Raw genomic sequence first — 15,813 nt, forward strand, 5'->3', positions numbered from 1 at the left:
TGCCCATTAGTCAATATTTACCTCCAAGGTCTATAAATCTTTATACGGGCTTCAGCGGATGTTGACAGCAGCTGATTCCAGATAAGTAAAAGTAAGAGCGTGAAACATTGCTCCTTTTGGAGGTGAAATAGTAACTAGTTAATTACAGTCCCTACAGCAATTCTCAACTATCAATTTATGACTACTTCTGGCAATAAAAATTAACATCGCACACACTCCCAGCTCCGAGTGACGCACTAAACCCGAGAGCCATATATTTCAAACGTCACCCTGATGTGGTGCTGATGGCCATCCTATAACAGTTTATGGTAAATAAATAAAACACACAAAGGTAATAAGAGAATTGTTGGCACCTGAGACCCACTTCACCTCTCCTTCATGCAGCAGCAAGAGAAAAAGTGGAGGATGGGAGATTTAGTGGAATCAGAGCAGATGGGGAAGTACGTGGGGGAAGGAGCCACCCCAAATCACCCCAAATCACTCTCAAAGGAGACATGATACAGCCCCAGGTGGATGAGGAAACAAGGGCTAAGGCTGCCTCCAGTACATGTCCCAGCCAAACTGGGAGATGCACCTGCTTCACCTCTTATTAACTACTGCTACCCTCTCCTGATGGCTCAATTAACACATAAGGAACAAAGTTCAGGCATTTCTGAAATTCCCTTCCCCATTTTTGTTTGCTCAGGTTAATGACCCCAGCTAGGGCAGCTTCTCCTCTGTGCACCCCCTCTTTTCAGCCCCCTGTGCCAGCTTGAAGCTGCCACGCTCCAGTGGACAAAGATTAGGGGTAATTAACCTGCTAGAAACCATCCAGAGCAATCATTCAAAAAATGATTTTTTTTTAAGATTACCCTATCGACCCAGACAAACTCCTCTCCTCCTCTTGTGAATATTGCATCCCTGAACCACATGCTCCAGCACATTTCAATCTGTGACCCCCCTTAGCTGAGCAAACCCTTTAGGAAGCACATCTACATGAGGTACAGGGAACCTCCTGTTCCTCACTTTCACAAGCTTTCAGAAGCAGGACTGTCACCCCAGAAACGGGCACACAGCATATCAGAGTCTGTGTTGTGCTTACACGGGGCCAAGCCACTCTGTTTTTGAAGTTTCCTGATGACAAGGGAGGAAATCTCTCCTCTGACATGCTTTTCCATGTTAATTAGCATGTTTGCATGGCCTGATGTTTGCAAAGCCCCAGGGGATGGTGCATTTGCTGCTGGCACTGCACAGAGCTCAGGGATGTGGGAGCTTGGCAGGAGCTCACTCCACTGCTGCAGTCTGATGTCCCTCCTCATCCCCCAGGGGTGGTGGCCACCACCAGTTGTGCCTGGTGCCACTAAACAGAGGGAAAACATCATGTTTTCCTTACTTGAACCCTTTATTACATTGGATTTAGGGAACACTCACAGCCAATTTTGCTCTTTGTGCACGGCAGCAAAGGCTGTGAGGGAGAAAAGTGGCCATGAAGTCCTTGACATTAAGTCCTTCTCCTGTACTGGTACCAGTATCCCCTCCTCCCTGGGGCTGTGGAGCCTCTCCTTGCATGTGGCCATGCTGTGCTGTGGTTTCTCTTCCCCTCCCAACTTTTTGGGGCATAGGTGAGCTGATGGTGCCTTGAATTTTGCCTCAAGGTACGATGGAGGACCTGTCCAGGCCTGATTTTGTGCTAACATGAGCACAGGTGACTGTTTCTGAAGGTCTCATCTCTGGCTGGCCATGACCACAGGGTCAGGACATGGTGATTTTGACAGGCACATTCCAACATGAGCTGTCACAAAGGCAGGAAAGACACATGATGCAACTTTTTGCTCAGTGTAGTGGTAGAATGAAGGCAAGACAAACATCTGTGGCTCCATTTGCTCAGTGGATCCCTGAGACCACCCTTGGGGCTCATATCTCATACAACAACTCAGATATTTAAATATTAGGTGGGCACATACCACACATCTCACTAGTTACTGGGACAGGTGACTTGCAGAGAACTTCTGGATCATCTAGAATATCACTCAGCCTGAGGTCACATACAGTCAATACATTGACATTAACTCCAGAGGCAGTGAAAGCAAGGCACTGGGGCCCTGAGCACCCTGGTCTAGTGGAAGGTGACCCTGTCCATGGCAGAGCATTAGAATGAGATGATCTTCAATGTCCCTTCCAACCCAAACCAGTCTCTGTGTCCCTGCTGTGTCCCTTCCCCACGGTGTTCTGGGGACACCTGCCCACTCTGCTCACCCCACCAATGCTACACAGTGCAGCCAAGTCTCCTGAGCCATCCATTACAGCACCATTGTTAAGAGTTTTTAGCTTAAAAGTCCTTGAAAGTTTCCCACTGTGACTCGTTAAACAAGATCTTTTTCACTTTCCCTCTATTCTCCGCTAACAATATTTATACTCATTTCTTTTATTGAAATCTATCTGCCGCCTGTTCTATTAAAGCCACCTGAGTGGCAGCTCCTATTCTCCGGGAGCCTGCAGCCCATCTATTCTCCAGACAATGAGGTACAAGCAGTCTATCTTCTATTGTGCTTCCCGGCCTTCGGCTCTCAAATCTTCCATCTCAAAAAGGCATGTCAGAGACGCCTTCATGCAAAAGATTGGAATCCCGGGTTGTGGGGGCTTCCCGGTGTTGGCTCAGCTTGCTGCCCCTCCCTCTCAGGGCGAGCATCTCCAGGGAGATGCAGCTGTGGCACCTGTGATCCCTCAGGAATGCATCTCCCCCATCCCTGCGCATCCTTAGCACGGTTTGTGGCATCAGCCAGCACGCAGCTCGCTGCTGCCGGGATGTTTGCACGTCTCAGACAACTTATTTGTTACCGGGAATAAAAGAGGAGCATTAAACCTTTTGTTTGCAAGAAGTAGTTCCTTGGGAAATAAATGGATTATGGAAATTAATATTTAAAGAAACAAAACAAAACAACTCGGGGACCAACCACCCTTGAACGAGGCTCTAACTCAGGAGTAAATGAGTCGAATAAAGAATGAGCCCTTTTATTTCAGTGAGACAGAGAGCTCAGAGGCAGCTCAAGGCTAAGCAATGTGGCAGTGACTGTCTTCAGCCTCTCTCAGCCCCTGCCTCCTCCTGGGGTGCTGGTAAGGACACTGGACCCCAGGAAAAGGTCCGGAGGGCATGTGTCACCCTTTTAGAGCAAATTAGCCATGGCTACAGTTCACAAAGAGCTTAAGTGGTGTCAGATCTGCAGCAAAGATGGGTGCAGGGCTGGATGGAGGGCTGCTGTTCTTAATGATACCCACCCATTATCACCTGCATGAGTTGGATTCCTTTCTCCTTGGCCTTGGAAAGGCAAGGGTGACCCTAGTGGTGACACTGGGAGGGACTGATGCTCAGCACAGGCTGCGACTGGCATGGAGCCACTTCCCACGGAGCTTTTCTGCCTCTTTGCAGAAACAAATGCAAAAGGCACACGAAAATCAATGTCGAGGCTCCCACAGAGCCAAGCACTCTCCAGAGAGCTCCTGAGGAGACAGCATCTCCCAGCAGCTCTGAGCTCCTGCCCGAGCACCAGCACTGCTCCTAGCACAATTCCTCCTCCCATGCTCTCTCCCACAGCTCATAGAATCCACCAGGTGCCCACACAAAGTCCTCTCTCCTTCCTTCCCTCACTCCTTCCTCCCTGTAGTTTTTCCCCGTAGCTGCTTCCAAGGTGAGAGAGGACAGCATTGCCAGAATGAAAGATTCTCCTGCGTGCCCTCTCCCAGCAGCGGCCCTAATTCATTTTTCATGGCCCCTTGCAGTGACAAAAGCCGCTGCTTCTCTCTTGTAAGCGTGCGCCATGCAATAAGTCAAAGCTGATGTGCATTTTCCCCCTGGGTGCCGAAGCTGTGCTTTTGATTTAATTTGTCCTGTTGTTTGGCGCTCAGCCTTCGCTGGTGAGTTCCTCTGGAAAGGTGGGAAGTAGGGCCCCATCCATGTGGAGGGGCTGCCTAACAGATGGGGTTCAGTGGGTAGTGGTTAAATAATTTGTTGCAATGGTACCAAGATGTTGGAGAGTGACAGATGCTGCTGGAGTAAATCGCTCAAACACGCATCCTGTTTGTGGGAACGCTGCTCCTCCATTAAATCCTGTCGCAACTTGGCTCCTCTGGAGCTCATCCCATTTCTGGCAGCTTCCTTGTTGGCTCTAGGAAAAGCTGTGGCCTAGGAAATGCTGTGCAGGGCTTGGCGAGGAGAGCAAGAACCAAGGTTGCTCCTGCCTGTTATCTGCAGGTACTTTGCAAAGAACACGAAAAAATTCCACAGGACATCCACCACATCCCTTCCAACTACTCCTGCAACCACATTGCTGTGCAGGAGGAAGCATTCCCAGCCCCTTGCAAACTTGAGGCACTTTGCTTTCCTCCAGATTTGTGTGAAAAAGAGCTGCTGGCAGCCAGGACCAAAGGGTCCCTCCGGGCTGGAAATTTAAACCCCAAGGCTTTCTCCACAGGACAAGCTCTTAAGAAGCAATTGCAATGCAAAGCGTTAAATGGCTGTAACCTCGGTTAAGCCGTATTTCAGCCGCATTAGGGAAATATCCCTCAGATGGGAAGCAAGTGGCATAATGGCATTAGAGTAAAAAAATAAGCATCAAGTACTGGCTAAATCCATCCTCAGTGCTGGCAAGAAGTCACGGGGATCTGGGAAACTTTCCCTTCTCCACTCATATCCCTGCAGGCAGCTCATGGCAAGCCCGGAGTCTGTCACTGCTACAACTTCCTGCAAATGGGGGGATATTTTCCATCCCTCTTCTTCCCCTGGGACCCCCTGACCACTCTTCACCCCCCAGAGCCATCTGAATCATGGCAGGGTGAGACTTGCTGTTGCCTCTCCATCATCTTTATCCCGTCTTTATTTTTTCAGACACGCTATTTTCCAGCCCAGTGGCCTTGCTCTGTCCCTCGTGTTTTATGGCACTGATGTCTCCATTTCTGCAGGATCACTTGCAATATTGTGGCTTATTGAGAGAAGTCAGGGAAATGCAGGGGTGATGAGTTGGATGGGTTTGGGGCTCTAGGGGGCTGGTGAGGATGCTCTGGGCCTGGGGAGGGGGGATGGAGTGTTTGTGACAGGAATTTCAGGGGTGTATGATACTGGATGGCTGAGACTGAGGGACTGGAAACAGGGCTGAGCCCCTTCCTTGGAGCCCATCTTCCCCTCCTCAGGCCTCTGTGTAGGTATTGGCCCTGCTACAAGAGCTGGGAGGGCAGTGAGAGGCATTGCTTTGCAAGGGAAAAGCCATTTTAAATAACAGCAGTGTGTCACATGAAGGGGAAAAACCCACGGGCTACAGCATTGCTCTGGCTTTAAATTATACCGTAGGAGAATAAAAATAAAAGAGAGGAAGACAGAGAGAGAGGCCAGGAGGAAAAAGAATTGCCATTGTTTTACCAAGCAGATGGGAAAGTTCAGGGGATCAGAAAAAGACTATTATTATCTTGACTCGACCAAGAGAAGATGGGAAAGGAAGAGGCATTTTTTTCCCTGCAGTGAGGAATGCTGTGGCTGAAGTAATTTCAGCAGAGAGTCAGAAGGAAATGGTGCCATCAGCTCGGGGCAGTGCCCAAGTTACCCCCACAGCCTGGGTATGCCACCATGATTTGCCTTTTTGTCCCCTTTCCCAGCAGTGACACCACATCCCATGCTGCTACTGCAAGGCCAGGGAGGAGTAACCAGGGCACATATCCCTCATCACCTCCAGCTGCAGTTATGTGCCAGATGTGCTGCCAGATGTGTCCACTGCCAGTGGTGCTACAGCTGTGGGCACCCCTCCATAGCACTGCTGGTCCCACCACCTTCCCAGCCTCAGGACATGACCACCTGCCCCAACTACCCAAATTTCTGCTTCCTTGTCCCAGAAACCCATTGCTTGGCTACAAGCCATTAAATACCCTAAATACACAACAAATTTCCTGCTGGTGTTTAATCACAAGCAGAACATGATTTTTTTCCTCCTCAAATTCATGTGAGAAGCCCTTTTTCTGTGTCTGTGATGGTGCTACAGCTCCGTGGCTGCTCACTGCTGTTTTCCAGCTCGGTACGGGGCAACTGAGCACGCCAGTTCACCAGCACGTTCCAGCTCCTTGCCCTTACAAGCACAGCTGCGTTTCTCAGCCTCACCAGAGACAAGAAAACTCTTTCTCTACTCATATTTAGGCCAGGGGAAGGGCACAGCCCTGAGGCCCATGGCACTGACCAAGCACAAACATCAACAACTGATTTACAAACTGCAGCAAACGCTGGTGCAACATCTTCCCTGACAAGCGTCAAGGTCATGGGACAGGGAAATGAGGAGATGAGTGTAAGTCAGTTCTGCCTGAGCATCCTTCACCCACCACATCCTGCCCTGAAGCCTCTTTGCCACTCAATTTCCTCCCTTTCCCTCCATCCTCACTTTCTCTCCTCTTTTTCCTCTTCCTCCCTCTGCCACATGCTTCTTCCCTCAGTCCCTCCACTTTGACTTTGTCACCTTTCCTTCTCTATACCCACTTTTCTCCTGCACCCCTGGGATGCAGAGAGGGTCTGGCAACCTGCCCTGCCTAATCCCAGGGCCACCAACTCCTCGGGCACTTAATATTCACGACAGAGAGAAACATTTCACGGCGAATTGGATGCACGTTCAACTGGAAATGGAAATTTTATGACTCTTCTCACTCTGCGCAGCAGATTACACCAGCTGAGAAAACATGGAAGCAAATGAACAACCTGTGAACTGTAAAGTATATTAATAATGAAATCACAGCCCAGGAAATGAAGGCTTTATTCTGTTTATATTCTGCTCCATTAATGGAGAGTGCTCACAGTAGCTCCGCCCCATTAGCTGGCAATCTGTGTCCCAGGAAGAGCATGAGGATGGTGGGGGAATGGTGGCATGGGGCAAAAACCTCCTTCCCTCAGAGAAATTTGGCTCAAAGCATTTCCTTGTGCTACCTCCATCTAAGGACAGTGGGAGTGGGTAAACATGGGGGTTATCTTTGGTGTCCTACCCCATGCAAGCTCGGGAACAAGGTTATAAGGCAAGCAAAGGAGCAAATGGTGATGCCAAGAAAAAGAAAGAACAAATTTGGGTGGAAATCAGCTCCAACATCACAAGAAGCCACCCAACAAGGAACTGACACTGGAAAAACCATCCATGTAAAGCTTCATGTGCTTTCTCTTTGTCCTGCTCATTCCCATCTCTTGCCTGCTGTGTTTGAGCATCCCCACCTGTTCAGCATCCTTCCCACCCCTCATCACCACATCCCAATTTCTCCAGGGATGGAAGTACTTGTGCACCCACAGCCCCAAAGCCATGATGATGGCCACAAACTGAACCAGGCCAGCAGGGCTTGTGCAAATAAATATTTCAGTGCCATTACCCAGCACACAGCCCTGTCCTTGGCTCAGCAGACCTTGGACACATGTGACACAGCCCAGCCAGGCTCTCTCCTTCCTCAAAACAACAGCAGCAGCTTATGCAAAGCACATCACGGGAGCTAAAAGGAGCCAGAGCAGAGTTTTCTATAGCTGGAGCGACCTGGTGTTGACAGAATGGGGACGCATTTCCACAGCTCAGATTTTTATAATAATACCTCAGGGGAGTCGCTGGCAAAGTTTGGTCCAAATATAATTAGTTTGCACAGCTATTAGGAGCTGATAAAAGGTTTTAATTTGCGTGGAGATCTCTGGAATCTCAGACACTCCTGTCCCTTGTTCTTCCCCAGGCCAGCTGAATGAAAGGAGAGTCCCAGGCAGGGAGCGACACAAAACCACGCATTTATCAGGGAAATAGGGAGTTGTGTTCAGCAGTAAAAAAAGAGATGGAAAGTTCAACAAGCTGACATTGCTGGTGTGTTGGGTTTTGCTGCTTTGTCCCACCACCCCATTAACATATTCCATTCTTCCTGCAGGGAGATGCCATGCAGAGCATGGATCAGGGCATATGCAACTCCTCAGTGGGTCTCACAAATGTGGTCAGGAACCAAGGGGATAAAATATAAGATAAAAATTGGCGGTGCAGTCAGATCTTCGTGGTTTTGCCACCTATTAGGGCAGCTGCTTCCCCAAACTGTGATGAGGAGCAGACCCCTCTCTGCCTCTGGCAACCTGGGAAAGGGTGACATTGCAAAGCTGCATTTAGGGAATATCTTGAAACCAAGAGGGGTTTTTTCCTCCTTTTCTTAAGGGAAAGACATTGCCTCATTTGTAGCTGGAAGGGGTCTTGTTATTTTTATACCAAGATGCATATTTTAGAGGTAGCTATGCCAAATATGCAAAATTGGCTCCAAGAATTCATTTCCACCATGCAGGGAACCAAAAATATCACTTTTATATACATAAAAGTACATAATCTCCCATTGCTTTAAAAAAGTAGGAGGAACTAGGGTGCATCAGAAAGGGAAATGCTAAAAGAAGCTCCCACATGGCACGCTAACCAAGTTTTAGTCATTCCTTGGAGAAGGAAAAACCTGGAGCCCATGACGTGATTCCACCAGATTCCGTCTCCTGCTGGGCCAGATCATGTTCCCATGAGAGCTGATGCTGGCACTCAACAGGCTAAACATCACCCCTGATCCCTGTCAGGATCTAGCTGGTGGTCACATGTATCCTCACTCTTCTCAATCAATTCATGGCAATGCCAGCTGCCTCCTTCACCACAACCACACAAAAAAACAGTGTCCATCCCAAAGTTCTGCTTCTCCATGGCCACTTTACCCTATTTATTTCTCCTGTTTGTATACCCTGCATAATGCAAGAAGAGCTGGACCACCACTGACCCTTTGTCTGGCTGTTGCATCCAGCACACATTGATTAAACGAATATCAAAAGTGGTGGCAGATTTACAGGTTAACAATGATTTAGTGGAGAGCACCGCAGCCAAATTAATGCCGGCTATAATGTAGTTTACCTCATTAAACAATGCACACCAAGATCCTGTCTGTTGTAAAACAATTGGTCTCTGAAGCCTAGTGTTCATCTTCCAGGGTTGCTGGGAGATAATAAATGGGTAATATTCCGGCGATAATGGTAATGGAGTCACGGCTCAGAGCTAATATTATGGCAAAGTAGTAATTATTTCAACAGTAAACAAGGGGACGGTTTCGCTACCGACAGGATTGGAGCCAGTTGAAATGCTCCAGTTAATACAGTGGAGCCCAGGCCTGCAACTGCCTCTTGGAAGGAGGACAAGGTGCTTGGCCATCAAGTTGAACCTCTGTTGAAGTTCACCCAGCCACCAAAAGACAGGAGGGACAGATGTAATAAACTGAGGTGAGGCAGCATGTACGGCATGGTGGCCATCCCAACCCATCCCAATCCAACCCATCCAAATCCAAACCATCCAAACCCAACCTATCCCATCCAAACTCAATCCATCCAAACCCAATCAGAGCTGGCAGCTCAGGCTGGGCTCTGTGCTCCATTGCACAGCAGGATCAGTCACTTCCCTTTGACACACCACTCATGTTGGCTTAAAGCAAATCTCCCAAGCAGACAAGAGGCAGAGCAGAGACACAAGACCTGGGATGAGCACAGAAGGAGCCTTGCATGAACCATCTGCTCCCTCTGAGAGGTATTTCCCTGCTAAAAGGGCCAGGAGAGGACACAGCTCTCTGGTCTACCATTAATGAGGAGATGTGAGGCTGGGCTAAGAGGAGTAATCTCACAGCATGTGCAGCTGATCAGGGGAGGAACAAGGCAGCACAGAATTAGGTAGAGATTTTCCCACCCAAGTGGATTCCCCCTTCTCCCTGTGCCTCCCAGCTATGCTCAAGATCAATTGTCCAACCCATAAATACGCTCTGCCTCCTCTCCAGAGAGGATAAAGATGGCAGGCAATGTGCTCAATGGACAAACCTCTGAGATGGGAGGATGTGTCCCCTTCCCAGGGACAAGCACCTCTTCAAGCTCGATATTTTTTGCAGATGTTTGTCCTCTTGTTTTAAGCCTTGCCAAGAGCCAGGGAGAATCAATATATCCAAATATACCAGACTTCTCCCCGAGTCCCTTTGCTGGTTTGCTGCTGATGTATAGACAGATGATCTCATGAGACCTCTGCCACATCAGGCCACTGTGTCTCATCTATCTTAAGTGCATATACGAGCTGTGATTACTGCTGTGTCTGAGTGCCTCACGTCTGGAATGTGTTTATCCTCCAGCAGCTCTGTGAGACAAGGGACTGTGATTGTACCTCTTCCAGGGAGGCCGCGGAGGTTAACAGGCTGATCATGGGGGATATCCTGGATGTGGCCACGTCAGGATCCTCCGAGCATCTCCCCAGTCTCTGCCTTGTAGCCCTAAGGCATCACCTGCCCCACAAATGACAGCTCAGCCTCAGCTCAGGACTCTGGCTCCGCATGGGATGCAGCTTTCAGCACCCAGCTTAATCCTGAGATTAATGAGGGATTCCCGCCACAGAGACCTCTCGATCAGGCTTCTTACAAGTAAATACACCATCAGCCAAACCGTAATGTTTTCCTACCCTGGCAGCCACTATCTTAAGCCTCACACCAAAATCCATCATACTACAGCAATAATCAAAAAGCAATTAGATAAAACCATGGCATAAAAGTCCATCAGGGGTCATTAAGGATGACGACTTGGATGCAGCCTCTGGCTCAGGATGTCTGTGTGTGGCAGAGCGATGCTGGATGAGCCAATGGAGGGATCCACAGGCACACACCAAGTTTTGCATCCTTTCCTTGTGCCCCTGGCCCTGTCATGGCATGTTAAACCCACTTGTCTGCCCACAGAGCCCTCCTCATGATTACTGCTAAACTGTGCCTGCTCCTCCTGGGACAGAGGCTGCTGAGCTTTCACCCCTCTTGGAAGATCCCTCACTTCAATTCCTTGGCACATTTCCCTAGCTTAATGGGAGGCATGACTAGTTTTGTGTCTGCAGCAGAGATAAATATCCCCCAGACATCTCAACATGGTGCCACTCTCTCTGCCAGTGCCTTGGCGTCACCCTGAGCCCGGTGGCCCGGGATTCTGATCTTCTCACCAGCCAAGAAACCCCAGCCTTCATCCTCCCAGAGATGAAAACTGGCCTGACAACATGACAATCTCCATGACAACATCAGTTACCCCCCAAAAATAAATAAAAATCCCAGTAACTATGGAAACACCTGAGTGACCAAAACCAGGCTATTAACTAGACCTCGCCGCAGTTTACAGACAGCATCGGCACCGCGGGGCTGGGGATGGTAATCCAGCCAAAGCCTTGGAAACACAGACATGCTTGGCACCTAAGGGTGCAAAATGGATGCTTATGGGCACACACAGTGCTGCCTTTCAGACTCCTGAGTCCAAGTCTGTGCAACTTCCACCTCCTCTGGACACAGGCTGCTGCCTTCACTCTGGGTGTTATATCCAGGCCACTCTTATCTACATCATTCTCTCCCTCTTTGCCTCTTTTTCTCCTTCCTTTTACCTTCAAGATGTCATCCCAAGGGTATGGGTCCCACAGGGGTGCCAAGAAGAGGTGGAGCTGCCCCATCCCATCCCAGACCTTGGCATCTCACAGTTTAAGAGAGCTGAGTTTTGAAGCCTCAATGCCTGGCAGCTCCACTGGCACTTGTGATGCCAGCTGCAGCATCCAAGCCCAGGACAGAGTCTCAAAGCTGTTAAGCCTTCTCTGCTGAGGCAGAAGAAACTGTGGCTCCAACAGCTTCACTTTTTTTTTTTCCACCTCAATCTGTTCAGCTGCATTAACAGGAGTTGCTGTGAGTTAATACAGCATTACTGGGAGGAGAAATAAAGTAAGACAGAGAGGAGTGAGGCAGAGGGACAGAAGACAGGCTGTATCACACCTTATCTGGACTGATCACAGGCTCACAAAACACTTCTCCAGAGAAGTGCTTTTGTTCATGAAGATGATGAGGATAGGCACAGGTAGGACCAAGGTCTGAGAACTAATGGAGGCACCAACATGGCCAGCACACCTGCATTTCACAAAATCAGAAGCAGAAAACTCTCTTGCTCGGGTTCACTGAGCTCTTGAGTTATACCATGAACACCTTCTCCTCATCCCAGCTGCAGAAACTCCTCCAGCCCCCAAACCAAACAGAGCTTTCAAAATGGGCTTAACAGCTCCTAGAACATGGCAACAGCTGCACGCAGGAAAAAAACAGCAGAGTTTACCTGGATGCAAATTAGTTGGAGCAGAGACAGAGCTGGCAAACGGTCTCGAGTGATATCAGTCACCAAGAGAGCTGAGCTGCTCTCAGTGTATACCCTCTGAAAGGCCTGCCCATGCACTCCCTGGTGAGCAAACACTCTTATTTGCTCCATTTCCCACCAAGAGGTGCACTGTGTGCTCGCAGGTGCCAAGGAAATCATAAAACCTGTGAAGTGCCTTTGCACAGAGCAGCACGCACCAGTCAGCATGGGGACTGGTCCTTCAGCTCCCAGTACAGCCGTGCCTGGCACAAACAGCACTGGCACAGCTTGTCCCAAGCAGCACTGCTGAGAGTCACTTCCCCACCTGCTGTGTAAACCCTTAAATCATGCACCAGCATTCTCTCAAACAATTCTCCCCCATCCCTTTTCTCCACCACTTCGAGCAAGGTGGAGGAAGGTGGCGAGAAGGAACAGGAGGCAGCTCGCTTGAGTCTTCCCATGGGATGAGTAGTAGAACAACAAAGAAGGGCTAGCACAAGCTTTGGGTTTTGCTTGCCCCTGCCACTCCAAATTAGAATGTATCCTGCTAGGAGAAGAGATGCCATCCCAGCATCAGCTACAGCACCTCTACGCATTTTCTCTGGCTCTCATTTCAGTCCTCACGCTTGCCATCTTCATCTTTGCTGTGTGTGGTGAATGCAAAATGGAGAAGCAGAGGTTCCCCTTGGTGGCTTGGCAGACCACGGACATGAGCAACCATGGAAGTTGTCCTGGGCCACCTCTGGGCTCATCACCCTCCATCAGCAGGAGACCAGGCTCTGGTAAATCTCTATGATCACTTGTTCCCTTTGAGTTTTGAAAGCAGAATGCCTAATCATGGCCAAAATCAGGAAAGAGCTGTTGCTGCAAATTACACAGCGCCACAGGTAATTTCTGATTAGCTCACTCTTCCTCTCCTGGTGCATCCTCAGTTTCCATAGCAGCTAAGTCCTAAGTAAAATGGAAACATCTGGTTCAAGCGCATGTAAAGATTCCCTGGGGAAAAAAACCTGCTGGATGGCAGCAAACACAGAAAATAGCCCTCGTGAAAGACAGAGGCATCAGGAGCTGGGAGCCTGGTTAGGGGAGGATGGATGGCATGTGGGAGAAGGCAGCAAGGGGCACATGAGTGGGAGACAAGGGTTCTGGGGAGCAGGAGGGGATGTAGGAAGAAGAGTGAGGCTGTGGGAAAACAAGATGCTTGTGAGAAACAGATGCTGAGGAGGCTGAGCAAAACAAAAACATGTTGTCAGGGTAGACAAGGGGAAGAGTAGGAAGAAAAGGCTTCAAGGTGGGAACACATGGACTGCCTAGACCATAAATGCTGCCTGATGGTGACACACAGTGACAGCAACTTTGATTCCATAGAGAGACATTCAGAGATGGGGAGGAGCATGTGCATCCATTCACAGACCCTGATCAAAGCCACCTGCTCAAAGCAAGACCACCTACAGTGGCTAAGCCAACAAGTGCTCTGGGGGAATGGTTTGTAGAGATTCCTGTCAGGGGAAGGGGTGAGATGCCGCCAACTCAGCTCACCCTGCCTGGGCCTTAAAGAGTGATGGATCTGGCCCAGCCCTTTGCTCCAGCACAGACAAATAGCAAAAAATCAATGGAGCTGCAGCAAGACACCGCAGCCCTCATCAGGAGCTGGGCAGGGAGAGCACCACGGCACCATCCGTCACTGCCGCCCTGCGCCGGCTCCTCCTGCTGCCGGACAGCCCGGCTGGGCCTCCCCGAGGAGAGCCTGTTCCTGTCTGGAACAGCAGACCACGCTGGTAAAACCCCGGGGGAAACACGGCTCTGAGGTGGAACTGAAGCGCTTAGACAGGATCAGAGGATCAGAGCCAGGCATTGCCGCTTGGCCGCACGGCTCATCCCACCCAGAGCCTCCGGATCTCAGCCCCGGCTCACCCGCGAGAGCCGCGCAGCCTCCTGGGGATAACAGGGCAGCAAAATGCAAAGGAAACGCCAAAAAGCAACTGGGAAAGGGGGTTGAAATTATACGGTCCTGCATGCCTGGGAATTTTCTTCCCAGCAGTCACACCCACACAGTTCTGCTGAAGGTTTGCTTACCAATTAACAAGGCCACCAATTAATGCTTCGTGTGTTTTCCTGCTCATTTGCACTATTTACAATTCTCCTTTGAAGCAACCCATAAGAATTGCCTGAAAAAGTTTCAAAACATGGCCACACAAGCACATTCAACGTGCACTGTGAGTGCCCCATGCAGGAACTCCATGATCTTTGTCTGTCCCTTCCAACGGAGAGTATTCCCTGATTTTACAAATTTCTAAGCAGGACAACCCCAACCTGGCACCTACAGCCAGTCCTCCACAGGACCAAAACCATCAGCTCCTCTTCCAGACCACCAGGATGGATGTTCCTCCACCAAAGTCAATAAGTCCTGTGTTAAGTCACATCTTTTTAGTGCATTTCACCTTCTCCTGGCAACAGAACGAGCCACCAACCCCTCCCCAGCCACTCACAAAGAGTGCCGTGCCCTTCCCAAAATATTTCTGATAATGTTTGGCTCTTACCTTTGGGTGAGATGTGTCTCCAGGTAATTGTTGGGTCTGGCCTGCCCGTGGCTATGCAGGTGAGGCTGACGTTGCCACCCTCATTGATGGAGATGTCAGAAGAGATATCGACGATTTTTGGAGACACTGCAATGATGCAAAGAGAAGAAGGAAAATGAAGCTGATCCTGCTTCAACTCGAATCTTAAACTGTGGGTGAGGGAGGCTGAATTTCCATACTCCCTCCACTTTGACATTCTATGCATCAGCCCATCAGTCTCATCTGACTTGGCAGGAACAAACAGGGAAAAGAGGGGGCAGAGAAGACACAGCTGAAGTGGGAAGAAACTGTAGCCAGAGGGGATTCAGTCATTTTAGGGAGGCTCGAGAAACTCCTCCGTGGTGTGAGACAGTACTTCTTCCTACTCCACTTCCATCATTCCTTGTGTCCTCTTAGCCATGAAAAACCCTTCTCAGCAGAGCTGCATCTTCCCTAAAATACACGAGTCACCCCCTTCAAGCTCCTGCAGCGTTTCCTGCAGCTGTGCAGGCTGTGCCACCCAGAGCACTCAGGAGCGAGTCATATACAGGGAGTCCAGCCCCAGGAGAGACACAGGTACAGGATGGAGTGAGGATGGGGTGGGAAGGCGTGAGGAGCAAGCACGGAACGCTCAGCTTCTGCTGCTGCATGAGCAGAAGACACGATGTGGCTGCAGGGGAGGACTGGGAGATCTACAGTGGGGATGTATGAGGGAAAACCATGGGCTGCTGTTGTCAGCTTGCACCTGCAGAATATAATAAAGACTGTCACCTTCCTGGGTTTATTTCCAGGCTTTCCTCAGAGCCTAGCAGGGATTGGCACCCTGCTGCAGCGCTTTGCAGGAGACACACAAATCACCTGCACCTTCCACCCTTGCCGGCAGAGCCCCATTCATCACCCCACTTAGGGCTGCAGCCCAACACCCCAAATCCTGGCTTGGACCCCACTCCTGAGCTCCCTTCCCTGCCTCTCCCCACCTCCCACACCTTCCCAGGCTGCGCCAAGCTGGAATGACTGCAATGGCCTTGCACGCAATGCCTCTGCTGTGCAGGTAAGTAATTTATTGATCCGTAAAGCACTCCAAGACGCTCTGGAAGGGATTATGTCATGCCAGTGCCG

At 49.8% G+C, this 15,813-nt stretch overlaps 1 protein-coding gene across 5 annotated transcripts in view; it reads right to left on the reverse strand.

Annotated features, from left to right (window-relative positions):
* LOC306812230 (protein CEPU-1) overlaps positions 1-15,813 on the reverse strand; it is a 350,508-nt gene that overhangs the window by 12,781 nt on the left and 321,914 nt on the right. For all 5 annotated transcript variants that reach the window (XM_079326618.1, XM_079326620.1, XM_079326621.1 and 2 more), the window contains one exon: positions 14,677-14,802. In XM_079326618.1, coding sequence (XP_079182744.1) covers positions 14,677-14,802 — 126 coding nt within the window. The remainder of the gene's footprint in view (positions 1-14,676; positions 14,803-15,813) is intronic.

The sequence above is a fragment of the Erithacus rubecula genome (assembly GCF_903797595.1).
Source record: "Erithacus rubecula genome assembly, chromosome: 25".
Lineage (NCBI taxonomy): Eukaryota > Metazoa > Chordata > Aves > Passeriformes > Muscicapidae > Erithacus > Erithacus rubecula.